General features: G+C 39.8%; 1 protein-coding gene across 8 annotated transcripts; it reads left to right on the forward strand.

The window, feature by feature from the left end:
- Positions 1 to 27569, forward strand: CDC42EP3 (CDC42 effector protein 3). 8 transcript variants are annotated; one of them, XR_012055158.1, is made up of 4 exons: positions 1 to 505; positions 920 to 1036; positions 5663 to 5807; positions 24012 to 25441. XR_012055158.1 is itself a non-coding variant. In XM_072927203.1 (3 exons), exon 3 carries the CDS (start codon positions 25733 to 25735, stop codon positions 26498 to 26500), a length of 768 nt encoding a protein of 255 aa, XP_072783304.1. In that variant the 5' UTR covers positions 300 to 505; positions 25451 to 25595; positions 25719 to 25732; the 3' UTR covers positions 26501 to 27569. The 8 variants fall into 8 exon arrangements, 7 of the variants coding, with proteins under 7 accessions (XP_072783304.1, XP_030124344.1, XP_072783303.1 ...); XM_072927203.1 differs by lacking the exons at positions 920 to 1036; positions 5663 to 5807; positions 24012 to 25441 and adding exons at positions 25451 to 25595; positions 25719 to 27569 and having other exon boundaries at positions 300 to 505; XM_072927202.1 differs by lacking the exons at positions 920 to 1036; positions 24012 to 25441 and adding an exon at positions 25451 to 27569 and having other exon boundaries at positions 301 to 505.
- Positions 27570 to 27861: the final 292 nt, after the last annotated feature.

Here is a 27861-nt window from a genome sequence, read left to right on the forward strand (position 1 = left end):
AACAGAAACCTTTGGGAGGATGTCACTGCGAGAGGTGGACCAGTGCCGGGGTCTCTATCTGGATTAACCAGAGAACTTGTAAAAAATTTAACATCAGCACAGTATTTATGGGCTTCCTAGTCAGTAATCTGCTGGACTCCCAACAGGTATTTTAAGCTCTTTCCCGTTCTGGGCAAGGCAGTTTCACTTGTAAAAAACAGACGGGCAGGAGCCCTTAAATCCGTCATTACAGGGCTCGGGGCCCTCGCTGAATGGTCCGCGCCCCGCGCAGCAGCTCCGCTCCGCTGCCCCGCTCCGGCCCCGCCTCTGGGCGGGAGGAGCCGCCCCTGCGCCTCGCCGGCTCTCGCAGTATTTGCCGGTTACCTGCAAATCGCAGACCGCCGAGTCCCGAAAGCCCGAGCGCTCCTTAACAACGCGTAAATAATGGAGGACAAGCGGGATGAATGAGCGCAGCGAGCGGAGAGAGGGCTGAGCCTCACCCCTGACGGATCGGGGTGCCGAAGAGGTGAGGGGAGAGAGGGTTTGGGTGAAAAATCATTAGCTTTAAAGCACATCTCGGAGCTGACCGTGCTCGGGGGACAGTGGGTTGCTCACCCGAGGGCTTCACCGGGACACTATCGGGGTGTACAGACAGAGGGGTTCCCGGTCTGCCCGCAACGCCCCCACCCCCGCAAAAAAAAAAAAAAAAAAAAAAAATAATGGTGGTGGGGGGGAGCCCTTTATTGTTATTGTGGTTGTTCCCGGCCTCCCTGCCCGCCTCCCCGCCGGTGCTCCGCGGTGCCAGGATTTCTCTGCAGCCCGCCCTCCCCGCCCGCAGCGCCGCCGGCAGCGCCGCCTCCCCGCGGCAGCCGCCCGGGGCCCCGCGCCGCGCCCCCGGCACACGGGGCGCCGCCGCCCGCGCACTGACAGACGCTCACAGGTGCCGCCGCCCTCGGCCCGAGTCGCGGAGGGGCGGCCCCGCTGCCCTCCCGGCTCCGCACCGGCGGGAGGGAGATAGCTCGGGAGGGAGGAGCGGCGCGGGAGCAGCGGCAGCGCCGTAAGTAGGGGAGCGGGGCGCGGAGCGAGAGGGCCACCACCGCCGGGCTGCGCGACCGGGACGTGGCACTGCCCCTGCTGACCTGCTGAGCAGCGGCGGGGCCGCAGCGCGGCCGCTCGGGGGGCTGGGAGGGAGGGTACGCATTTTAGGATAGCCAGAGAGAGTACCCATTAATGATCTTGTTTGGCTGCTCGGGAGGTTCCTGAGCTATAGCTTAGAACGACTCGGGGTGTAATACAGTAATACATTACTGAAATTCCGAGCTGAAATTCGTCTCTGTGTCGGTTTAAATTTCCATCACAGTGTGTTTTGGCATACCTGATTTTATGCCTTTGCCTTGGAGGCAGAAGGCATACCCAGCCTACATCCCCCCCAAGACAGGCTGCGCTCCTTTTTGTGCGGTGTGTCGCCTTGCGCCGCGCCTTCCTGCGTGGGGCTAAGAATAACCGTGCACTGAGTGCGCTGCTCCCTGCCCGGCTGGGGCTGGGCTGGGGGCAAGTCAGTACCCGGTGTGATGCTGGCTGTCGAGCTAAGAGTTCAAGTCGGGAACTCAAATTTGAGAATTTGACTTGGGCTGCTGATGAGGAAATGCGGCCTGTAGATAATAGAAAGGACTTGATTTATTTTCAGTTGAAATTTAGAAGAGACCAAAATAGAGGAAGCAATTAATTTAGGACTTGCATCACTGTAGATTGTTGCTATGTTTTAAAAATAGGAGGAAGAAGGCTTATTATGAAATGTTTAATGTAACAAGTACGATCCTGATCTCTTACTTTCCTTTGAAAAATATCTGGGGGGAGAGGCAAGGACTCGTCCATAGACCATTAATTTCAGTTATATATAGGTTGTAAGGATGTAACATTGTTCAGGAAAATGTAGATGAAAAAAATCAGAAGGTTTAAGGTATGAAAATCTTAAGCTGAAAAATTCTTTAGATACACACTACCAGAAATCTTGTAATCCATGTGCCATGGCTCAGATGTTTAGAGGAATGACAGAGATACCAAAAAAGGCATCATGATACTCAGCGCAATTCTAGAAGCAGAATTTTCTCATTCCCTACAGAAAAGGAAAGCGCATTTCTGGAAGCAAGAAGTGACAGATGTGGCATCTTGGCAGCTGGCTAAACATAAAAGCATGTATCAGCAGGTGATTACTGTTGCAAGGATTTATTTTTAAAGTGTCTTGTACTGAAAGGCTTCAGCCTTTTTTAGCATTAGCAGTAAGATTTACTTGCACTCTGCAGTATGTTACAAATAGTCTTTCAGCAGAAACATTCAGAAAAGAAAGAGAAAACTCCTATGTTCAAGGCACTCCTTGCTTTGAACATTTGTTTTCCATTAGAGCATGCAAAAGAGAGGAACTGAGCAGGTTCTTTGGTCGGTATGATAGTACGGAAGGGAATGATTTTTCCTGGCCTCAGCATAAGCCAGCTGTATCTGGGAAGGAAACAATAGGGTTTATCTTCTCCTTAGATGTAAGGTAATCACAGTTAACTGTTGTTTAGGGAGCACCTTGTACATCCACAGAAGTAAAAACCAGGCTGCAGAAACTACCTCTGCCCCTCTTCTGTGATTGGTAAAGCCAACCTGAATCACTAGGAGGTGGCCTGGGTGAATTTTAGAGAAGAGATGGTTATCACCTAAGAGGCAGCCCAGAGCCACTCTTTCCCTGAGGCAGTGGCAGCGTGGGTCTGCACCATCCCTATTTGACTGCTGTGGCTAGATGTCACATTGACTTGAAAGGCATCTAAAACTGTTCCAAACCACTTGTATCAGCTTTACTGTAACCAACAAAAGCAATCGTTCATTGCAGAACATGCTTTGCTCTCAGCTTTTCATAATTAGGGAGGTTGGTTTGGTTTATAGTCTTCTGACCTAGATGGCTTCTTCTAGAAGAAATTCTGGTCCTCTGCCCAAGTTTTTACAAATAGTTTGGGGAAGAAAAAGGAACTTGCATTTAAAGTAATTTCTTTCTGCCATGCAGAATTTGCTGTCAGGTTCTCCTTTACTTCTTGCCAGTGAGACCGTCTGTGTCCCAGGCACTCAGCAATGCTCTCTGACCAATTCTTCCTCCTCTTCCTCACCCTAGTTAACAGAATTGCTGTGTCACCTGATGCCTGTTTGGCCTTTCATAATGATGTAAACCACTACAGGCTTTCACTTTCCTGCATGCAAATTTTACTTTTTGGAAACAAAATAATAAAATCATCACTTCTTTTTCTTTTTTTTTTTTTTTTTTCCCTCTTATGATCACGTCAGAGTAGATATATTTTTTCAAGATCTGAACCATCTCATGGAGAACTCTCCTTCCTCCCGTGGTAAAACTGAACTAATTGGGTGGTCTGTACCTAAAAGCCACAGTGTCTCCAGGAGTGCAGTGCTTACAGGGAAAGCAGTTGGCTGAAGATGTTGTTTGTTTGTGTGATAGCAAGGTGAATTTCCCTAATAACCTGAAGTCTGAACTTAAACGAGGATGTGGGAAGAATTGTGTTCGGTTGTTGGGTAGAGGACTGTTTTTAAATGATTTCCTCTCACTAAGAAGCAGACGGGTTAGCAGGCAGTGAAAGCGCCTTGGAGGTGCTAGGGGATGTGTCTGGGTGGAGCAGTGAGACCAGAGTCCTGGCTCTTCTGCCGAGTTCAGTACATCCTGTGTGAAGTGTGAAGCAGGATGGCAGAATAAGGTGCAACTACTCATGAGCTCAAGTAAAGCTCATGCTGAAGAAGAGACACACTTCTAGTGCTGTGTTAAAATAAGAAAGATTTCTGGTTGATACATTCATGCAGGTAAGCATTACTTACAATATTTTACAATGTTCTGTATTTACACTCGTAATTGACATTCCTAATGTTATTGAGCAGTGGTGTTGATCCAGCATGGTGACTGCCGGGAAGGTGAGTCTGATGGGAGCAGCTGGAACTGGCTGACAAGACTAACTTCCTCATAGTTCAAGGGTTAAATCAAGACCCAGTAAAGCCTCAGGAAGCACACTGCCAAGATAAAATGGGATGATTACAAGAGGACAGAGTTGGCCAGGGTGACAAGATGTATTTATACCTTTATTTAGTTTCATTGTTATTTGTAGAATAAATACTCAAGTATAGAAACTAATAATTGTCTTATGGTTTTATCACTAGTCAAGTCTACAAGAGCATTGTTAGTCAGTTAGTCAATAATCTTTCTAACTGAGGTTTTACTTTTGAGAGGCTAGTGAATGGCTGAATGTATTTTACTCTTTTTTTTGTGCTGTGCTTTTGTTTTTTGAAGAGGAAAGGTAAGCCATTTGCAGGCCATTTACAGGCTGAGCCTACAGCCAAGTAGGCTCAGCCTAAAACTCTGAAAATGTGAGAGTCGTTTTTGAATGCTCATACTAAATTGTATCGTCATGATCTTAGTAGCTTTTAATGCAAGATCATTTTACTGAAATGTATATTTAGTACAAGGAATTTGAATTACAGTTATTCTTATCTTTGAAATTAGTGAGTGTTGCAATACTCTTAAAACTTGATGACCTAGTATCTCATGAATGCCGGGGAGCCACATTAAGGCTTTCAGCCCCCACTATGTGTGGTATAGCAACAACATACAACTTAACTATGTAAATGTTGTGTTCATGCTGTTTTTACTTGCATGGAATAATAGAGAAAAGCTCACCAAATCTGATACACTACTTTGATTTCTATCACAAAGGTCAACGGGGAACATGTTAGATAAGAAATTAGAAATTAAATGGGCTGATACTGTGAGTTTTTGTGCTGGGGTCTCATTCTGAACGACCTAAGTGAACTTTTCTGTGATTACATGTAAACAGCATCTGACCTTCTGTAGAGTTACAAGAGCTGATGACAAGCTGAGACTAGGTCTGCAAGCTTGTTTAGGTGCATTTAGATGGCAATTAATTTTTTTCAGTCATGTGTAAGAACTTTTTAAAAATAAATACTACTTCATATCTTTGCTTGGAAGATAAAATGTAGGGCTTGGCGTGTTTTTTTTTCCATCCCTTTGAAATACCAGGTGTTTCAAGTCCATTTCTTGCTATTTTGCTACAGAAACGTCATATGTATCTGAGGATTTGTGTTGTGCCTTAAACAAAGGAAACAGGTGTTGAGTCTTCATTCCAAATGTGGGATTTTTTTCTTTATGAATATTAGGCACTAGCATAAAAATAGGAAATAAAAGCAAACTGTTAGTCTGAAATTTCCTTTTTTCTCCCCTGCTAAGAAATTTATATACTATAACATCCAAGTCAGCCAAACCCAAAACTGTAAAGCCTGTTCTGGCAAAAGCAAGGATCCATAAGGCAAAAGACCTGTTCTGGCAAAAGCCTGTAGAAAATGGTGATACATATATAAGTGCATTAAGGTCATGTTATTTTTCATAGCCCCCTTGCCTTATGTAGTATGTGGGGTGAATTAGGTGAGCAAAAAGAGGATCTGTTAGAAATTCTGGGCTAAAGCTGAAGCCCCTGCTCTGTCGTAGTTGTTTTGGGTGGTGCAGATGATGAAGGAATCAAATAATTATTCCACAGATAATGTAAGCATGGGATTTTCTAACTTTGTGTTCTTTGAGCTTGTAACTTAGTGCTCTACATATGACATTTCTAATTATGGGGTTTATAATTTTCAGTGATACTCTGCAAGGAAGATCAAAGGTGCTTTGCTGCTACCACAGTCAGCATCTCTGAAGCCTTTGTGCAAAAAGGTTGTGAAACCAGCTCCTTAGCCAGCAGAGCTCCCAGTCACCATCTTCACCTGGAGAAATCCTAATCCCTGTAAGAGTATGAATAATAAATCTTAATGAAGAAGAGACTAATGGATCTTATTGCTTTGATAAATACTTCCTCTATTTCTCCTCTTCAAGTAAAGTTCCTTAAGCTCTTTATAAGAAGGTAGTGTTCTCAAACTATGTGAGTAGATCAGTTCCTGTGTAGTAGACAGGTTTTTTTGTGGGGGTATTTTTTTTAGTACTTGAGTGATGCACTAGTACCAAGTGATGTACAGGAATATAATGCTGGTGTTGCTGCGGACTATTGCTCCGTGTGTGTATATTCTTGCACATTTTTATTTTTCTCATATTTCCAAGAAATATATGATAGCACCTATGGGCTCTTCTCATTCAGAAAGCTTTTTAATTCTACCAAAAAATGACTACTTCAGTAATTTCAAGACTTAAAAATCCTTTATGATGCCAGAACAATTTAAAAAATGTTCTTTGTTCTAATACTTCCTAAATCTAACCTTTTAAATTTTATCCATCAAGATATTTTGATCAGAAATAAGTTTCATTCTTTATTCTTTCTTATGTGTATTTCCAGTCCTACCTAAGTAAAGTCTCAATTGTGTATGCTTACATACATCTTTTTCATGAAGGTCTACATAATTTTTAGAAATCTCTAACTTTACTTTTTCACCACAGTTAATATGGTTCCGTGCATATTTTGATTTAGTTAAATTGTTTATTTGTGAGATGAGATTGGGCAAATTAGATCTGTAACTGAAGCACAGATTAGTCCAAGATGTGTCGAAGTTTTGGTGAATGTCCATGGGGAATGTTTTGGTTTGGTTTTACTTTCCCCTTTGCTGTGCTGAAGATGCACACCATAAATATCTTGTCCTCATTGTGACAGGATCTTTTTAAGGCACTCTTGCCACTGCTTTTAATGAAATTCTACAGGGGAATGGCCGTCAATATACATATCTTTTAATTTCTTTTTGGATTATTTGCTAAACCATCATTTGGGAACTAAAGCATTTTTTCAGTTTCACTAAAATTGCTTTCCAGAGGATCGTTAGATCAGTATTCTCATGTTCAGATTTCAAATGATAGCCTAATCAGTTGAAATTGTATGAGGTCCTTTTTATTTGAAGCATTAATGTGAATAGTTTGAGAGTAAATGTTTCTGTAACCACAAAGAATGAAAACAAAAGCATCCTGGAAACCAGAAGTTGCACATTCCACAGTGAGGATGAAGAGAAAAGAAGATGCAGGTTCTGCCTTTTGTAATGACATGTAAAGGCCAGCCATGCCATTTTGCCTCAGCACTGTGGTCCTTGCAAAGGCACTTTTCTTTAGCTTTTCCGTGATTTGTCTCTATTCATCTGGAGGACAGTTTGTGGCTGTGTAGTCTTTGGCATTTCCCTTTTAAGGATACATTGCTCCTACAAATAATGTTAGGGGTTAGCCCAGTTTAAGGAAGGCTTGAACACTAGGAGAACTATATTGTGAGTGATAGAGGGACAAGGAAGGAGTAGTGCCATTCATTGTCCTGCATGTCAAATGCAACTCACGTGTATCTGCTCCAGATACCAAGATTACTGCTCTTGAACAAGTTTAGGCTGGTTCTTTGCTTGCTCATTGCTCCTGTAGCAGGTGACCTTGGAATAATAACCATGGTTTGTAAGAGGGTAAGATGTAATGCATCTGGGGGTCTCTTCTGTTTGATTGTTTGAAAACCAGATGGGAATATAGAAGTGAAGAATGGAGTAGCATGTCCATGCATAGGCTGTATATATGGTGTACAGGATTATACTTTGCTTCAGTCCGAAGAGTTGGAGTGGAAAGGTGAAACAGGAGGAAGGTGATGTTCACAGCAGCTACAATTCTGTTGGTATTCCTTGCCTCAAAAGACACAACAGCTGAAGAACTGTTTTCTGTGAGATTTAATTGCTCTCATTTTATGTGTGCATAATTCTTAATATCCTAGATACCTGGCTTGTGATTAGGGGTGTGATGCTGCAGTAATACAAATTTGGTCATCCTGACTCAGTTTGGTCATCCTGCCTAGAAGGCAGGGGGTAGCATCTAGTCAGATTGATGAAAGACTTAAATGAAAATATTGCTTATTACTGTTATAATTTTTGCTTAACTTGTTTCTTATTAGTAACATGCAAAATAATTGGTGGCACACAGACGTCCTCAAGACTGAATAGCAAATGTTGTTAGGAACAAAGTGGACTGAGTAGATGAGTAATTTGTGTGGCTGCTGCTCTGTTTCGCATGTTTCTCCCCACTTGCTTGCTATGATTTTAGTGGAAAGAGAGGCTGTATTTCTTCTGGGTTTCTCTTTGTGTATCTTCAGGCAGTATGAATACCCATCTTAGCCTCTGGAGTCTTTCAGATAAGATCCCCTGCGGTCAACAGCAAGGACAACAAAGTAATCCATTTGATAGCAGTGGACTGTACAGCTCTCTTAAAAATGCATACTTCTGGTCCCAAAGAAAAAAAAAGTTACAATAGCAAGAGTCTGAGAAGATTATTAATCTGTAAGAGTTCCTAAATAATTTGAACAATCATGTAATTTATGCTCTGGACAGTTTTCACATTTTTGTCTGAGAATTAATTTCACTGTTAGTTGCAGGAGTTATTTTGCCTTGAGAGTACAACCATGCCTCTACCTTGGCAGAGAGCTAAAAATTGTAAATAAGGTATTTTGTGGCATGGTGTAACATTTTGATTACTGGGAGATGCTCTGACAGCTGTATAGGAGGAAATAACGGAATTGTTATCTAATGAAGCAACAACAGAGAAGTTGGAAACTTTTTGACATTGCCTTTGGTATGAACAGTATATCCATTCAAGTGTAAATCTTTAAGTGGATCCAAGTAGTCTCTGAAAATACAAGTATATCATCTGCATATAGCTGAAAAATCGGCCAGGAAAGAAGCCAAATGAGCAATCTAAACATACAAATTACTCTTGTTGCTAAATTCCAGCCGATTTTCCTGCATCAAGCCTACATAAATGTCGTTGTTCCTTGCATCTGTGAATAAACTAATCCCTTCCCCACATCCAGTGTACTCCATCTCCTGGTTCTACATGCCTGCTTCATATGCAGAGGTTCCATCACTGATCTGAATTTGGGTTGATGGTTATCTGATTCTAGGTATTAGACTCTAAGGCTACTGAATCTTATAAAAAATTATACACTAACACCTTGACATTGCCTATCCCAGTAATTTATAATGACAGGAAAAGACACATTTAAGAGTACAGAAGTGCCAGAGCCTGTTAGCAGTATTGAGGATTTTGATGGTTTGTGTATCAGTAGGAGTAAAGGACATTATGGTACAGCTGGGGAGTAGAATTAGATAATTTTGTTTTATCTCATTAGAGAAACAGTTTAAAAACTTTGGTTAAAATTCTCCTACCTCCTTCTAGTCCTCCCAATAAACAAACACATACAGATGGCTGCAGAAGAGGATAGAAAGTGTTGAATGGCAGTGTCAGATATTGATAAACAACTCTGAAAATAAGCCTTAAAATGGAAGTTTCAAGACAGCTGAAGTGTAGGTGGATGTGTTAAAAAGGCATCATCTGAGAAATTGTGTGCATTCTTTCTGTAATAAAAGTGGTATCTGCAGAAGTAGGAGCAGCTGTCTGTGTGTAAATATAAGATCCATGACTGAAATGGTACCAGATGATTTTTCAGGTGCTCTGATTCAGTGTGTTCTTTCAATCCATCTGCTGAGGTAGCTGGTGGTAGTTACTGGGCTTTCCAAATTTCAGAGTTTGTAGTTTTGGGATAAGTATCCTGAAAGTACAAATATAGTCCCAAAATCAAGTTTTGCAGTAGTAACAATACATAGAAGATGTGACTTGAAAAGAAGTTACAGTTGTATTTTCAAATTCAAGAACTGTGTGATTTTTTTTTTTTTTGAGCAAAAGTGAATGAAGCCACATATAATTTTTTTAAATTGTGCTTTTCTTCCAAACTGAGTATCTGTAGCTGGACATGGGTTCCACTTGGTCATGGATCTTTGATATCCTTTTTGGACAGTTGTAATTTAAAACTTTGAGGTTTTTTTGTTTTCTTTGAAGAGGCTAATTTGCTGTGAAATGGGTGCCCTTCTGCTTGCAGAGTGTTCAAGGAGGAACAGCTTTTAAAGCTTCCAGATTTCAAACTGTTAATGGTGATTTGACAGGACAAAATTTATTTGGTTCTCCATGTAGGATTTGAAGTAGTGTCCAACACGGAGATCTACTTCTTTTTTTTTTTTCTTTCTATTTTGTGCTGAAAGATGAGAATTTTGTAAACACAACAGTTTTGATGAGAGGTCTATTTTGGTAATTTACAGGAGATCTATCCTTTCAACCTTCATAATCATCTTGATGGCCAAAGAAACACAATCTGTGGACAGAAAGGCTCTAAAAATGGAGTGTGGCTTTGCTGAGCTAAAAATACTTTTCCAAATACTTAATTCTTAAGAGAAATGTCATGACTTTAAGGGAAAATACTGTTCATATCTTGAATGATAAAAGTCAGACCACTGGGAACTCTTTGTCTTATGACAAGTTGTAGGCCTTTTCATGAATTGTTACCCAGTTTTGTGTCTGTATGACTCCTGGCTCTGCCTGAATTGTTCAAATTAGATAATAGTATCTTCCTAAAAAAACAAACAAACAAACAAAAAAATTAACAAAGATTGAAATTACAGAGAAATCTACCTTAAGCCTGAGTAAGTTGTTCTTGCTGTTCCAAAAATGTCTGTTTTCCTTTGTACTTGCTTTGACTAGCTTCAGTCTGGCAAACTGAAGCTAGGTAGTTGGACTTCATAATCTTAGAAGTCTTTTCCAACCTTAATGTTTCTATGCTTCTTTGAAATGTAAGTGATAATATCACTCTTGTGGCTCTGCTGGAACTTTCTTTTGTTTTGTGATATCCTCTTGGAATTGTGCCTACAGGAACTGGACATGATGATGGCCAAATAAAGAATTACTGGACTTCTTCTTCCCTCTCATGCAGCAGGGAATTGCACTACCCACTTATGACTAGAATGCAAGAGGATGAGGTTCAGCTTAGTTAACTCTTCTGACCTCTTACTTCTGTCTCTGAGCACAACTTTCCTTCCTGAAACTGTGGCCTTTGTGATTTAGTCTTCCATTTTAATCTTGAGTAATTGACTTGGGCTGCTGTTAAAACTCAAGTGGCTTGCTGGTGTTCAGATACCAGCTTGAGGTGGTTGAACTTGACAGGTCACTGAACACTGTACAGCTGCTTGCTCACTCCTTCCTCCCCCAGTGGGATATGGAGAGAATGGCGGGGGTGGGGAGGAGGTAAAATTCATAGATTGAGATAAAGACAGCTTAATGGGACAGAAGAGGAAGAGGTAATCATAAAATAATTAGAATGTACAAAACAAGGCATGCACAGTGTAATTGCTCACCACCTGCTGATCAGTGCCCAGCCAGTTCCTGAGCATTGGGCCGTGGCCACCTTTCCCCCTAGTTTGTATATTGACCATGATACCTTATGCTATGGGACATCCCTTTGGACAGTGGGGGTCAGCTGTCCTGGCCATGTCACCTCTCAGCTTCTGCCCAGCCTACTCACTGCTGGGGTGGGGTGAGAAACTGAAAAGCCAATGACTCTGTGTAAACACTGCTTAGCAACATCTAAAATACCAATGTGTTATCAATATTATTCTCACCCTAAACCTGAAATACAACACAACACTGTACCAACTACCAGGATAAAAATTAACTCTATCCCAGCTGAAATCAGGACACAGTCGATCAAGGTCACTCTTATCTACCCCTCAATTTCATTATCTACCCCTTGATTCTAAGTCTTCCAGTGCAGATCATCTTAGGGTAGTTCTCGAACTGAAATGGATCAATTGAAGGCAAAGAGTTTAAAGAGCACTCATTGGTAATGCAGGCTGCAAGTCCTGTTGAGCAGAAAATTCACACAACTCCACATGCCCGTAGGAAAAAAGCTACAACTTTTCTCTGTATCATTTGTCTGACTTGGGAGTGGCACTACCTTTTAGGGTCTGCAAATGGAGAGCAACTCCTATGAAATCAAGCGTGTTAGGCTGCTGTGGAAGAGTTCATAATTGATCTGAGATTCCATGACAGGAAAAAAAAGAATATTTTTGGTTTTCAGTGGATGTACTGAGCTGAAAGAAAAGCTTGCAATAGCAAGTTGTCCTTCCATTGCTGATGTACCAGTTTTGTACTTTGTAATCTATTTAGTAAAGCAAGAGTTTTGATTCTGATCTGGTTTGCAGTACAGCCTCCAATACTTACACTGATTCAATTACGGTTGAAAGAGAAAAGATGTAAACTAGTGACTCAAAAAGTTATCTTAGTTGTTTTTAAAGCTATTAGCAAAGTGCTTGACCCAGGAGAAAATGGCTATTTCCGGGTACATAGGAGATTACAGAATTTCAGTGGAAAGCTCAAGAAGAATATTTTCGTGTCTGATAAAACAAGTGAAAAAACTTTCAAGTATCTTCTACATAAGAAAGGTAACTAGCAAGAGGCATTAAGGGAGTTTTATTATTTATTAGCCTTAATTAAGTTCTAAAACAGCACTCAGTTTATCTGTTGGATAATAAGTTACTGGGAACATAATCCAAATGCAAGTCAGATGAAGAGTCTCTGGATTTTTCAGGTATTCACAATTTTTTGTTTTTGAAGTTGAGAATTTGCTTTAAGATGTAATGCTCTTTCAGTCTCTTGCTTTGCCTGCCTTGTTTCAGTCTGAAACACTCACTTTGGGAGGTGTGAACTCAATCAGGGCCATTAATCTGGGAACCTGGTGACTATAAAAAGTTAACTGTTTTCCTGCAGGCTGCTAATGTGTTGTACTTAGAGAGTTTTAGTTTACTGACTAGGTCCAGTTTTTTTTTTTTTTCATTGTTGTTTGTACTTTTTTCCTTTTCCCATGCTAAATTGTCTCTTCCCATTTTTGTCCTCTCAAGTGAATGGATTATAGTCTTTCCAGAAATAGCAAAAGTTTAACAGCAGCATTCATGGCTGGATTTTTGTTTAAGAAGATATATATTTAATATGAATTATTGTAGGATAAACTCTATTTAGTCGTGTGTTCTGAGGGAACAAACAAAACAACAAAATCCCATTTTACTCAAGGTTTAACTTAGAAAGCCTATGACTATAGCAATAGGGGTGTTGCTGAACTGTTTTGTACATTGGTCTTAGTAGCTGTTGGTGAACTATTTAACACTTTCCTCCAGTAAGGATTTCCTTGGACTCCAAGGAAGAAGCCCAGGTATGCTGCCCACTACTTCTGCAGCCAGAAGGCGCATACCTCTGGTGCATCCAGGTTAGCAGGCATGTACAGAGAGAAAGAAGGAATGCCACTTGGGTGATATTTTCCCTTTAGAAGTTGCTGTACATGTCTTTTGCTGGGACTGTGTTTCAGAGTCTTTTGGTTATGGTATTTCTCTTCCTTCCCACAGAGTCCCTACATTATCCAATAATTTTTTCTGGTCCAGTACTGAGGCAGCAGCATTGAGATGTTGGTGCCCTACTTGGATGCAAATTCCCTCTTAAACTTTCTTGAGCATACGGTCTCTGCTGTTGTGTAATTCAGGGAATTATAGTTTGTTTCTTGCCTGTGTTTCCACAGATGCTATCACTGTTAAAAGAACCATATGGACAAGAGGATAGGCCCACACTGTGCCTTAAATTAATGCAATCCTAATGCATTGTTAGAGTATTATATGTTGTAGGGTTTTTTTGCTGGATATGGTTTGGATTTGCTCTCAGGACAAGGAAATTGACCTCAGTTTCTCTTCCTTTGCCTGCAGTAAGAAAATCAGGAATACCTGTCCAGTTACTTAGGTGGCTTGGTTTCTGACCATCTTTACATTGCTTTTGTTTTCTGAGTTGGTGTTGTTTCTTTTGTTGTTGTTGTGTTTTATTTTGCTTGATTTCCCTTCTCCCCCAGCAGAAGATGTTTTCAGCACTGTAGCTGTGTGCCCTGGACTCTAAAACATGTCATCTTTTCTGAAATTTTTGAAGGCTGGTAAACCACACTAAGCAACATAGTGCTCCTCCCATGGCTTGAATTTTGACTCCCTGGAGCTTGCAAGAACCATTACAAATTTGCTTTAAATAGCTTGCAGTAAAGGTAGCATTTCATCTTACATACTTATTAGAGGATTAAGTAAATAAATATGCCCTTTACATGGGAAAGCAGGTCCCAGAATCATGTTCTTTTATTTTTCTGCCTACACACCACTGCTTTCCATACCAGTTGTATGAATTGGTACATGAAGGACTTGCAGCATGTGGTAACAGCTCATTCTTTGTCAATACCGAGGTGCATCCATGCCCAAAGGGGTTGCTACACCTCATTTCTGTGCTGCTGAAGTTGTATGAACAAGATGAACAGAGCTTTAACAGTCCAGCAGCAAGTGTCACAATGCAATATAAAGCCTTAGTATATGTGTGTGTGCTCTGTTTCAGAACCAGCTTCTCTCAACTCTGAAGTAATTACTGCAGCCTGGATAAAGTATAGGCTCAGTACACTTAGCTGGTATTGGCTTAGTCAGACCTAAACATGACTTTTACCTTGCTACTCTTACACTTTGCTTCTCCCACCTGTCAATGCCCCAGTACTCTGTTTAATGTGAGGGGCAAAAGGTTGAGATTACTAAATGGTGAGCTGAGGCATTACTAAAAAGACAGTTGCTAAATTTGGGTTGAATTTGGTTGTCAGACCCGGTATAGTTCTCTTCAGTATTCTGAGAGTGGAATGCCACTGTTGATCATTCTTAAATCTAAGGACAGTGGTTTTGACAATGGATTATGTGTGTAGTGGTCAACTTCAGAATCTCTCTCCTCTTTGATCTCCCTTGTTGGAAGTACCGTAAGGAACACAGTAACCGGTGCTGAGGAGCATGTTTAGCGCTTACTTGGCATTTGTAAAGGAGTGGAAGGGACCTGCAAATGTAGGTTCCCAGCTCTGCTTCTGAGGTAGGAGGGAGGGAAAGGAGTTGTCTTGTCGACTTGATGATCTTAAAGGTCTTTTCCAACCTGAATGAGTCTATGATTCTATCTGGCCTGTGAGGGCTGCGGAGAGGTGCATCTGAGTGTTGGCATCTGTTACCTGATGTCTAGCCTAGTTTCTGCTGAAATATCTGATAAATTTAGGGGTTTTCATTAATGTGGGTTTTGGAACAAATTAAATGTGACCGAGGTCCCAACAAGGATCTGAAATCTGTTTTCTGCTGAAGAAGTCTTTATACAAATGAACAGCAATTTGCATGATTAAGTGGACGCTTCACTCGGGATGATCAGCAGGACAGAACACTGAGACAGAAATTGCCTCACGCAGTGCTTTTCTTATAAGATGGGAGACACTTAACCCCAATTCGTGCTTTGTCCCATTTGTGTGTTCTTTTACAAGCCTTTTTTGGGGAGGTGGTAGTTTTACGGCAGAGTTCGGTGTGGTCCTCTCCAACAGGTCTTTGCATCTTGTGTTTCTTTAGATACTAACTAGCAACTAGACATTCCCCTCCCTCTCGCTAGGCATCCTCCCAAGGATTTACAGTGTTTTAAAGGCGTGTGAGAGGGTTGGTTCGGGTAGGAGAAATCATAAAAGTTGAAACTTGTTTCTCGCAAGTTGATAGCGAGGCAAGTTGTTTTGGTTGGTGTTATGCCACTGTGTTTGTCAGTATCGATTTATGTCAAGCTTTAAATAGGATGCTCTGCAATTAATTTGTTTTCTGGTAGTTTGTAATCCTTTCACGCCAGCTAACATTAACGAGCGGCAGCATTACTGTGGCTGGCTTTCTTTTGATCATGCACAGCCCTAGTCAGGAAATGGGTGAGGAGCTTGAGTCATGATTACATTACCCTAATGTGACTGCCCACTAAAAGTTTTCATTTTGTCGCCAATATGCTTTCCATTGACACTACTTTTGAAAACAAAATTTCCATTTTGGAACACTTTGAAATATTGACCTTTGAACAGAGAGATTTATGTTCTCTTGTAGTCTCAAGGCAAAGCTCTAAGCGGGAGCCCCTGCAGAGAGCTGAGAGAAAACGAATGTCTGCAAAATGCTTTTCCAGAAGTTTGCAAAGACAGGATGACTTGCAGTACACTGGGTCTGCTTGGCTTCACTGGATGCAACATGTTTCCCTGACCCTTTTACTTATCCTCTCGTGTTGCCTGCACATGCAAGCTCAAGGTCCGGTCTATATAAGGGCTGTCATCTCATTCACCATTTGGCTTAAGCTTTGTCTTAGATCTGTACTTATCTTTTGAAATATGGCTACAATAATGAGAAGATAGGTGCTGAGTGCTGGCTGATGTAAACCCTGAGTGTTGAGAAGGTGGCTTTAGTGAGATTTGAGACAGCAGTATTTTGGATAGTTTAATTAAATACATGGGATTTAGAGTTTGAAAGAAATATCAGCTGCTAATCAGTAAACTAGCTTTAGCACTGAATTGCCACTGTGCATTCTGAATATTCAGATAGCACACCTCTTTACAAGTGCTGAGTATATTAATTTCTTTCAAATTGGACTCATTTGCTCTGACAGGTTTTAAGAGCAGTATGTGAAATACAACTATTGGCACAAAGAGTGAATTCACCCTGATATTACTTGATATATTCCAGAAAAAAAGAAGTCTGATCAGTTGAGTACGAGCAACTCAAGGTATGAGAACCACAGGTCTTGGGAGGAAGTGGAGACCCCTGCACTGCTGTCCAGCATAGTGCATCCCTGTCAGCTGGGGCATGTTGCAGGTGTCACTGACATACTGCAGAGCAGCACCAGAATATGACATGTCTTCCAGTTGTCACTTATTTTTCCAGATTCTTAGCTCTGCTCAAATGGTGCCTTCAAATAGTGGCGTTGTTTTATTAGAAGTAAAGTATAAACTCACCGTGAAGATGTAATTTCTGGGTTTTCCCTTTTGTTTTATATAAGGGTGATAAACCAGTTACTTTAGCTGTACTAACAATACACTTGAAACTTCTATTCACCCCAACACCATCAACTTTGCTCTCATCTTGATGACCATTCAACTCTCTGAAGGAGGCAGAACTGCAACAGAGCACAAGATTCATCCTTCTTCAATGTAATAAAAAAAAAAAAGTCCTGTGCAACTTTAGATTTTTCTGTATCTATATATCTCTACCTCATTGTTAGTCTTTGCTTACAGAGGGCTCTCTGGCTTTCAAGTTTGTTTTAAAACTAGTTTATCAGCCACTTAAAGATGGTCAATACTTATTTAAACACTCTGAAAAATGAATAATGGAACTGGTGATTGTGATATGCCTATGTCACTTGTGTGTTTCAAGGAAATCAAAAGGAGTATTTGACTTAGAGATGAATCATATTTGAGAATTGGAGGTCAGGTGTTCAGGGTAGGTTTTTTGGGTTTGGTGCTTGGGGTTTTTTTTTTCTTGAAACCTTGCAGGATCCTCATATTTTAGATTGCCTTTTGTCAGTAGCTAGCAATTACAGAAATTTTAAACTAAGGGTCTTTTTCCAAAAATAGTATGAATATATTAAAGTTAGAAAAACTTAATTTCAGTATGACAGCAGTCTTGGGAACCCTAAGGCAGAAACAAGTGGAGCTACAAAACCATTTTGCATCAGGAGTGCATAAAGGCTGGATGTAATTCCATGGACATTTTTCCTTGCAGAAGAGATGGTGAAGGATTGCTCAGCCCTTCTGCCACAACTCCTTGCTTTTTAAGAGTGATATCTCAAGAGATAGGTTAGCTATTGAAAAGACTCTTTACAGCTGAGGGTAGCAGTCTCACGCCAAGCTTTGTGATTTTAGACCCCTTTCCTAGATAGTTTTCACCTTCTTGTGTGCTGAACTGGCCTGTAAGGGGTCAAGTGTGTGCACACAGTAGGGGGGAAGGAGAGAATGCCTTTCCGACAGCGACAGCAAGTTATATTGGGCTTGAACTCTCTTGAAGCACTGGCATCGGGCAGCTGCAGCTGTTGCTAAGCCTGTCCTGTAAACTGAGTCAGTGCAGAGAACTGCGGCTGTGACCAGTTTGAAGTGTGACTTGTAGGTCCGTCTGCCTGCCAAGGGTACAAGGAACTTGCGGTGCAGAACTGGGAACCAGCAATGAGGAGTGAGGAATCCAAGGTGGGAACTTCTTAAACCAGCTTTGAGAGCAGAGTTGGGCTGGGGAACTACACCCTCTGTGTCAAAAGAGAAAGCCATCTATGCTAACCTGCTCAGAATCACAAAGGGTGTGGAGTGTGGATTCCTAATCCATATACACTGACCTGAGTGCTGGCTGACATCACAGGGGACAGTTGAGATTTCAACCAGAGAAGTTTGCCAGGCTTTTAGGTGGAACATTGGCTCAGGTTGTAGGGGTTATTTTTTTGTCCCATTTAATGTTTTTCCCTATGGCTGAAGAGAATCAATGGACAAGTTTATAAGCCTGTCCATCTTGTGGTTTATGGGTTTATGGCACCCAGCTATTTGCTCATCTGGTGTGTGACTTTGTAGGAGGAGATGTGTGACTGTGCTTCAGTGTGCAGTCTGCTTGACGTGGCATAACCTCACCATGGCTGGCTGCATTAGTTAACAAGCTGGGCTGCACCTTGTACTGACATGCACCTCTGTCTAAATCTGCATGGGCTTGTGCTCATCCAGTTTTTGGAAGCCAATGAACTATATGGTATTAAATGTATGTATGAATGTACCAGCCAAAAAAGCTAAGGAGGAGGTAGTAAAGAGGGACCTGTTTCAGTTCATGAAGCTGAACACGGATACAGTGAGCTCATTAAATCCCTGTCTCTCTGGAGGAGAAAAGAAAGGAAGGTTTTTATTGTTCTAGAAAAGATGCTAACTTTTCAAAGCTGAAAGCAAGCTGTGATTCAAACCTGTTGAAAGGTAAAAAAAATTGCTTGATAAAAAAAAGCTATTTAAAATATTCTAATGAGTGGTCATAAGCACAGTTGCAAAAACAGACCGTGTAAGGCATTTATTTTTTTACTGCATCACAACCAGATTTTAAAAATGTTAGTCTTCTACAGTGTTAACAAAGCATGTATTAAAAACATTTTGAATCTCAGAGTAAATGTCAAAAATAAGTCAGCATCAAAGAGGGATGTATTTCTATTGATACAATGCAGAGATCTATTTATACAGTATGGGTTGCATAGTATTTTATGAGCAAATTGCAAATAAGTACAAAATTGTTGTAGTACAAATTTGCAGGTGATGGATATTGGTGAAGAAGTATATTGGTGAGGGAGATGGAGAAAGCTCAACTGATTTATGGATTCGCAGCTTGAGCACATTGAAATACAATATTTCTCTTTCTGAAGTATGGCATAGCTTTTTATCGTATAGAATGTAAATCCAGTTTATTTCCTGGAGAATGATAATTTGGAAAGCTTTTTAGTTTTCCTCCCCCTAAGGACAGGAGTAGAGTCTTCCTGGACAAACAGCATAATATGAGCACTGCCACTGGCTGTGCTGCCAAGTTTTGTTGATTAAATTAATATATTTGTATATTGATTTTAAAAAGAAATAAAATGAAGATGCCTACTCTGAACCAATAACAGGCAAGGATAATGAATTATTCTTTTTCTGGTATAGTTTATTCTGCTTGGAGAACTTGTTTGTGTTATACCAGCACAAGAATTCTTGAATGGTTTGTAATATAATTCTACCCAGTAAATACAGGAAAATTCATGGTGTAAGAGGATAAGAATAAGAGCAGAAGTGTGATCTCATTTATAAATAAGGCAGTGGTTATGGGAAGAAAGAAGTGATTTTTATTTTCATATATGTTGTTAGGGAGAATTATATTGAAATATTGTCACTAATTCTGATCTGTTTGAAAAACAATGTTGAAAAATTTGAGGTGGTTCAAAAGAGAAAGAGAGACACTAGAAGGCTTAAAATTATTCATCACATGAGGAATTCCCCCTGTTCAGTTTGTTCAGAAAGGCTGACTGAGAAACAACTTGGTTAGTATTCAAGTACCTTAACAAGGATGAAGGTTTCTGGTTGATAAAGGGCATTTGTAATCTCAGACTGATAAAGAACAAAATAATACCTGGAGACGGAGTCCAGTTGTTCAAATTAAACCTCTTGTTTTTTTCTTTCCCCCAAATCAGGTTTGCTCTCTTTGTTTCTTTTTTTTTTACAAGCTAAAATAAAAACTCTTAAATAGATTAATTACTTCATTAATTTCCATATAATATATGACTACTTTAATGGTTTAAAATTAGTTGAAAGTGTTCCCTGGTTTGGTTAACATGATTTACACTACATCAATCTGTTTGAAAGACTGCTAAGCAGGGTGGCAAGTTAAAGGAGTCAATAATTAAAAATCAAGAACTTGTTTTTCCTTTGTTTGTGAACCTACATTTTAGGGAGGGGGGAAAAACAGGAGGGTGCTGGAGAAATGGAAGGTGCCGGGAGAGAAGGATACTGTATGCAGCCTGTCCCTGTCTGTGCTTACACTTAGTGGCAATTAACCCTTCTTCAGGTGGACAACTCACAGCTGGTGTACTATCTGTCTTTGATTTATGTGGAAAAAATTGTTTTATAACAAGGGAATTCAAAATATATCCTTATGTGATTTTTTGCTTTTTTAATATTTTTTTATTTTTCCACAGCTAGAATAGATAAAATAATTTATTCTATTAATCGGGGCCCAGATTGGAACAGGGAACACTTTAGGTTCTTATTCTCTGATAACTGACCTCTGTGAAGTAAATGAATAGATGTAGTCTGCATGTATGGGGAGTTTTAAGAGAAGGGTGGACAAACACCTGGCATCTCTGTCTTTTCAGGGCAATGTAGAAATGAATCAACAGCACCATAGAGTCAGGTCCTCTCTTAACCTGTGCTTCTGCAGCTGTAGGAATGATTTGGGATTTTTTTCCCTTCATTTTCTAAATAGTGTACATGGCAACACAATGAAATAGGTAAGCCTTGATCCAGGAGAGTCAGTTGACTGCAGCTGAGAAATTTAGTTAAACTAAAGTGCGTTTAGCCTGATTGTTTTTATAAAGTAATTAAATCTATAGCTTTAATCAGGAAGGTGCCAATTCTTTGATGAAAGGAGAAGCAAAGGAGACAAGGACTTCTAACCTGATCAAGGGAAGTTGACTTTAATACAGATGAATTCAAAGGCTGTGCCTCTTATAAGCAATGTAAATTTAGATAAACAGTCTAGAGGGAGAAGTGTCCGCACCTGATAGGGTTTAAGCCATTTAGAAGGTAGTGGCTTTATAAGTGGAGAGCTGGTGGCCTAGTCTAGAAGTGGACAGACTTGTGGCCTCTTGTCTTCAGAGCCTGGTGGTTGATAAGGAGTACCCAGAAACACGAGAGGTAAGCTCTGTGGTGCATCATCTCATGTTTTTCTTGTACCTGAGGACTTCGTTAACTGAGAGTGCATTTCACTAGCCTTCAGGAATTGTGACTGCATGACTTCAGGCCCCTGTTAGAAAACCAGTAAAAATGTATTTTACACTTGATGCTGTTTCAGACATAGTGAAAGTAACAGCATTGACCAGGATGTTCTTAAGAGTTTGTACTGCTGAAAGCTACTGATAGGTAAAACCTAAAATGAAGCCCTAAAGTCTAATTCTTCTATGCTTGTGGATACTTCATCATGTAGAAAAGTTGCAGCTGCTTGTTGCCTACTTTGTGTCTGTCTTTTGCTATGTTACCATGCTTTCATTTGGATATTTAGATAATGTGCAGACTCAGTTTCCTCTTGCTGTCTTGTTCCACAAGTATATTTTAAATTATGCTTTGGAAAGGCCTTTCCCTGAGTTTCACATGCTTCCAGTCAGTGATGTATTAGGCAGAGCCTTTGCAAGGGGTTGCCCTGTAGAAAGCCTGTAGGCTTCCCAGCATACACAGTTGCTTCTGGCTCTGCTCTGTGGAAATGTGGTTTTCTTTCTTTAATTTCTTTGCTAAAGGATCTAGGTCTCTTGGGATGTGTGCACAAATAAAAGTTTGCACTTTGACCCTTATTTGTCTCTGGCTTTGCAAGCTTAGCTGTTGAGATATTTGCTGATAGTCTATCTTTTTAAAATTGACCATGGAATAAGCTAAGGCATCCATGGAAAACTTTGAGCTGTGTGGAAGGTGATGATTGCTGAGTGGACAGAAGGCGGATTGAGAAGCACCTCTAAAAATATTAGTCTTTGTTACCAAGCAAAATACTTATATGAGAGTGTGAAGTGATAGGAATGAAAATGAGCAAGCACTACAGCCAAACTAAAACTTTATTTTTCACTGGGCTGAAATTCTTCTGGTTTGGCTGATGCTTGAATCTTGTTAGGAGAGGGGGTATCTTTTCAACTGGAATGAAAACCCTTTCATGTTGTTTTTCTCCTAAATTAAGGTCTTCCACTGTAGGCTGGCAGTCCAGGATTGCAGACTTCTGGTTTTCGGGTAATTTCTCATTCATCTTTCCAATTTAGCTATACAATCACTTAGTTACTGAGCTGAAATTAGTCAAAACAAGAGACTCTCTTAGCAGTAAGATCTGAAAAAGGTCTCCTTTTAACACAAGGAGAAATTTATTGTGTAGCCTGATATCAAGATTGCATTGTGTTGTGTCCCTTCTCTTAGCCCATGTGCACTTGAGATTCCATTAAATCTTGAGTGCAGGGAGTGTGTTAAGGTGCTAAGATACTTGTGAAAATTTTGTGGACTAGTTTTTTTGTCTTCTAGGATTTGAGCTGGAAGCTTAGTCTTGTAAGGTTTTTCTTCATTTGCCAAAGTTTGATTTATAATTTTTTTTTACTAAGAAAACTATATATATATGCATGTATGCGTGTCTATATATATTTGCTATATGTTAACTGTTGATATGGCATATGGGTTCTTCCTTATTTAATTGTAAATTAAGTATGAATAAAAATAGTATTGTAGACTTAGTGAATATTTCCAGATTTATTTATTTGAAGTAGCTAAAAATCTGCACTCCTTTAGGCAGTAGCTGACAAAGAGGATAGGTATGCAGAAACAAAATTTCTCTGAAGCTTTATGTTGTACGTGGAAGGCCTGTCCATTGGAAAGGGAGCAGGGAGCCCTTTTATTTCAAAGGTGTATTTTTCAGATTTCCAATACTGCGGGTACGGTAATCTGCAGTAACAGTAGCCTTTGTTTTCAGCAGAGAAAATGGTGCTTGCACTAAGCATGTAATTGTGAAATTTCTTCTCTTCAAATGTGAAGCCTCTTGCACTGGCCAAATGGAAGACAAGGCCTTCACAATGAAAGGGACTGCTGTATAGAGAGGGGTTATAATTCTTGATAGTGGAGTCTCTTGCAGCATCATCTCAGGTAGTGTGGTTTTACACTGCCCCTTACTGGGGCTCTCTCGTAGTGCAAGAACTAAAGGAGATTTGGATATCCAAAAGTTTGTGTTGTTTTCAGAGTTTTTGTATTTTTTGCCCCCTAAGCTTTGAGCTAAATAAAATACAGTGCTTTTCTTGTATGTCAAAATGGCCTATTTATACTAGGAGTTATTTTACATTTTCTTTTTAGTATTTCCTGATATTCAGGTGTTTCATTGTGTCCTGCAGGTTTTTTTTAAACCTCCCAGTGGAGTTTGGTGATACTGGTTTTTGATACAGATCCCAAGTGGTGGAAGCCATGAAAGCTTTGAATGAACTACCATTTGTCTTTCATTTTTAAGCTAGTGACCAACAGGCATGTCTTTGGACCACAATGTCATTGCATTGTCATTGATCCGAATTAAAAGACCTTAAAGAATGAGAAATTAAAATCAGAGAGAATTTGGCCTGTTATTTCTAGGAAGTGAGAGCTGAGTCCACTAGATAACTGTAAAACAACCTCTCCATCTTTGTTTGATAATAATCTTCTCTGCAGAGTTGAGGACATTTTGCTCAGTTAAATGTGTTGCTTGGGCAGAGTGATAAACTGGGGGAAACAATGCAGTGAATTTTAGATTTTAAAACTGCAAGGTTGATTTGTCTAATCAGCTCTGTTCCCATTGCAGGTGGCACATGTAGAGATCTTATTTAGGAGTTACTTTTGTATCTTGCAGTACTGTCATGGAGTAATGTGAATCTCCTAGTATATTGTAGATGCTAATTAATTACCTTTTTGTTGTGTCAAAGGAAGATTTGAAGTGCTTTTAATTGATTGATGCAATCAATTGTATTTTCAAAATTGATCTTGAAAGTTTAAAATGCCCTCATAAATTACTGAACTTATTTTGTATTTTAACTTTAACCTGTTTAGATCTGACATGTTTTGTGGGGGAGGGCTCTTCAACATTATCAAAGTGCAGTAGATGCCTGGTGGGAATCAAAAAACCAAAGCAGTGACCTGGCTAGACTCCCAGCTCCCCTTGTGATGCAAAGTACCCAACTGTAGGAACTAATTACTGTGGTTAAAGGATTTGTTAAATTGCTAAAATGTTTCTTGACAACCTGGGTGTGTAGCTGTACAGTGCTAAGTTTTAAATCTGGTGGTTCCTACTGGGCTTAATTTGGTGAAGGAAAAACCCTGCCAGGGCATGAGTAAAAGGCAGCAGAAGTAGCCCTTGATACTAATAGCCAGCTTCCCTCCTCTTATGGTATAGAATAGTCTTGCTGTGTAAAAGCTCTAGTCTCCTTTGTAGAGTGGGGGTGGTGATGGACAAAGGGTGATAGGATTTGCAGATGAGTATTCTGAGGAGAGGGGGTGATCTGTGGTGCATGGACTTAATGGAAGAATGTACAAAAATGTCCAGGAGAAAAAAAATGCATTAATTCTGAGAGTGTCCAACGGTTAGGAACTGGCACTGTAAGGAAGAAATATACCATTATAGTATTAAAAAAGTGTGTTTTTCAATAGCTTGTTGACTTAATAGTCTGTTAGCCCTTGTTAACTCTATCAGGCCTTTCAAAGACCACATTCTAGTAGGACAACATGGTTTGCAAAGACTGTTAAAACTGGTTGCACAGAGCAAGTCTAAATCACTGTGACCTCGTGGTCTGCATAATTTGTGAGCTAGTCTATAACTAATTGCTATGAAGAACTCATGTAGCCTAAAGAATGTAGTCACAACAATCAGTATCCTCTAAAGCATGTGCGTTTGGATGTTCCTAACAAATTTTAAGGACGTGGAACAGCTCTTTTTTCTAGTTCCTAAAACTATCTGTTTAAATGGGCACAATTAATGGAAGCGTTATTGGTTACAGATTGTGAGTGTTCCAGCACTAATTGGAAGTATCTGAAAGCTAATCTGATTACCCAGTTATCTAAATCAAGGGAATATACTCTAAATCCAAAATGGTTTTCTAAATGACTCTGTCAGTCTTCCTGGATCTACCAAAAGCTTAGTGTTGTTGAATGTTATAAATGTGTTTCTGCATGTGCTCTTAAAGGTCAGCATTTTGGATGCCACAATAAGGAGAAGAAAGACTGAGATAGTGATATTTGTCAAATGAATTGTGCTCAGCAACTGTGTCTAAAAAGTCTGACTTCAAAAAAAGCTATGGAGTCAGAGAAAGGTTAGGTAGCCCTTGTTAATTTGAACTCTTTTATCCTGCCTAATGAACGGAAGCAACATCATAAAGCTAATCTGCAGGCTGCAACTGTCAGTGCCATTACTAATTTTGGGGTTTGGTAAAAAACAAGACTGAATGAACCATGAAAAATAAGTTAATGATAACCTGATTTTGTATCCCATGCAGGTTTTCTCAAGTTGAGGAAGTAGCAGGGCATTTGGTTGGTACCTGACCCCAAAACGTGTGCTCTACCTTGAGAAGAGCTGATGTGGGAGACATTTACCTTCACATGCTCCACAGTTCTCTGTATCAGAAGAATAAGACTTTGTGTGTAAGAGTGGTTCAAGATGATGATGTAACATTGCTAACACTGAAGGTCTCCTGAGAAGAACTGGCTTTGTAAGAGGCTTTTTCCCTAACCTTTTTTTTTTTTTTTTTTAACTACTGTTCTCAGAAGCTACAAGCAAGATGCCAGCCAAGACACCTATATACTTGAAAGCTGCTAACAATAAGAAAGGGAAGAAATTCAAACTAAGGGATGTTTTATCTCCTGATATGATCAGTCCTCCACTTGGAGATTTTCGTCACACCATACACATTGGAAAAGAGGGACAGCATGATGTTTTTGGAGATATCTCATTTTTGCAGGGCAACTATGAGCTGTTGCCTGGAAATGAAGGTGAAACCAGAGTTAGCCAGTCTGGTATCCACAACGAATTCTTAAGGGCAAACAGCACTTCTGAATCCATGTTTACAGAAACTCCATCACCAGTGCTCAAAAATGCTATTTCCCTTCCTGCTATTGGGGGTTCTCAAGCCCTTACATTACCTTTATTGTCACCAGTGACATTTAATTCAAAGCAAGAATCCATCAGGTCATCCAGAAATCCTAGGCTTAGCTGTGAGCCAGTAATAGAAGAAAAACTGCAGGAGAAAGATAAAGAGATGGAGGATGAAGAAACATACAAAGATGACATATGGGAGCAAAATGGTTCTTCTTCACATTTTACTAACGGTAGCGACAGTCACTCATCCAGCTTTTCTGAACGATGCACTGACTGGCAAACAATTGATTTACTGGACGACAGTCGGCTTTCATGTGAACTAACCAAGACAAAGACTAAGTCAGAAGAATCCCTTTCAGATCTTGCAGGCTCTCTTCTCTCATTACAACTTGACTTGGGGCCCTCACTTTTGGATGAGGTCCTCAATGTAATGGACAAGAATAAATCTTAGAACTGGTACTGCCTTGCTTCTTTATAAGTGATTCACTTAAAAACAAACAAAAGACCACAGTTCAAAAGCAGATGCTTAAGAGTCAGCTATATTTGCCGTTGTATGATGAATTTTCTAAAAATATTCTTAAAATACTATTTTTTTACCTATTGTTTTTCATGATTTTTATTACACTAAATTCTCATATCAGGAAAGTAAACTTTAATAAGAATCAGTTTCAGCAAATATAAAATGTTTTTAAGTACCAGTATTAATGATCAGAAACTTAAGAAACAGCATTTGAGGATTATACTGATTGTGACATTTGCTTAGTTCACTTCTACAGGCTTCTGAATATGTGAGAATCTCTTAATGTCAGAAAGGAGACTGATACCAACTATTCACTTTTATAAATGATTACTATATCACTTTATGTGTAGGCCTCTTCCTAGAACCTTGTGTTTGAGGGTTTTATAATGTTTTTCTTCATTTTCCATAGTACCATTTCTGTTATAAATTCACCATAACTACTTTCTCAGTCTTGTACTACCACTCTGAATTCAGATGTGAACAGTTGGAAGGCTTTTTCAGCTTGAATAACCTGGTCGAGAGTCTCAGCTGCTTTAAATGAATATGCACAAATTTACACACGTTGTGGCTTGGGCCTGACATTGTATATGAAATGTTGTGTTGTAAACAGGTGACACATGCAAGATATTATGGTTAAATTATTTTAAAAGTTGAAATATATTTTCTGTGTGCATATTGGCTTTTTACTGCAGAGCCTACACATACAGTATCTCATCAAAATTCTTGCTTGGCATTATTGGTGCTCTTCTGAAAATTGTATATTTGTGTGTTTGAAGAGAAATATGTATTAATAGCCCTTGCTTTTTTGTTCATTTATTTCCACAACATGCTTAAACTTGCAACTGGTTATTTTACTTTTTGAAGAAGGCACTGGTTATTCACAATGCTAGTGATATGTGCAGCAACAGCCAATGTTTGCAAAGTGTGGATCCTTCAATACAGTACCTACATGGATTGCATAAATACCTTGTGCAATGCAATAAAAACCCCTTTAAATTGCTATGTCTTTGTGATTCACTACACAGCCTCACCAAAACACAAAGTTTTGTTTTCAGCTATAAAGAAGCAGACTAGTTGAAGAAATATGAGACCAATAGGCAAATCAATTTTGATTTAATTCAGTTGATTTCTCCAGTTTATTTCCAGAGGTTTTAAGGGCAAACTCCAAGCAGATAGGACCCTCTGGAATATATATACTGATTTAAAGTAATGGGAAGTAGGAGAGTAATACTTTGGGCCCAGTAAAGTTAGTGGCAGAGTTCCAGTAGCTTTCATTGAAGTCTTTAGGTAAA

This window comes from Taeniopygia guttata, chromosome 3 (genome assembly GCF_048771995.1).
Source record: "Taeniopygia guttata chromosome 3, bTaeGut7.mat, whole genome shotgun sequence".
Lineage (NCBI taxonomy): Eukaryota > Metazoa > Chordata > Aves > Passeriformes > Estrildidae > Taeniopygia > Taeniopygia guttata.

Coding starts and splice junctions, on each gene's coding strand:
- CDC42EP3 (XM_072927203.1), top strand. CDS start 25,733: ATGCCAGCCAAGACACCTATATACTTGAAAGCTGCTAACAATAAGAAA.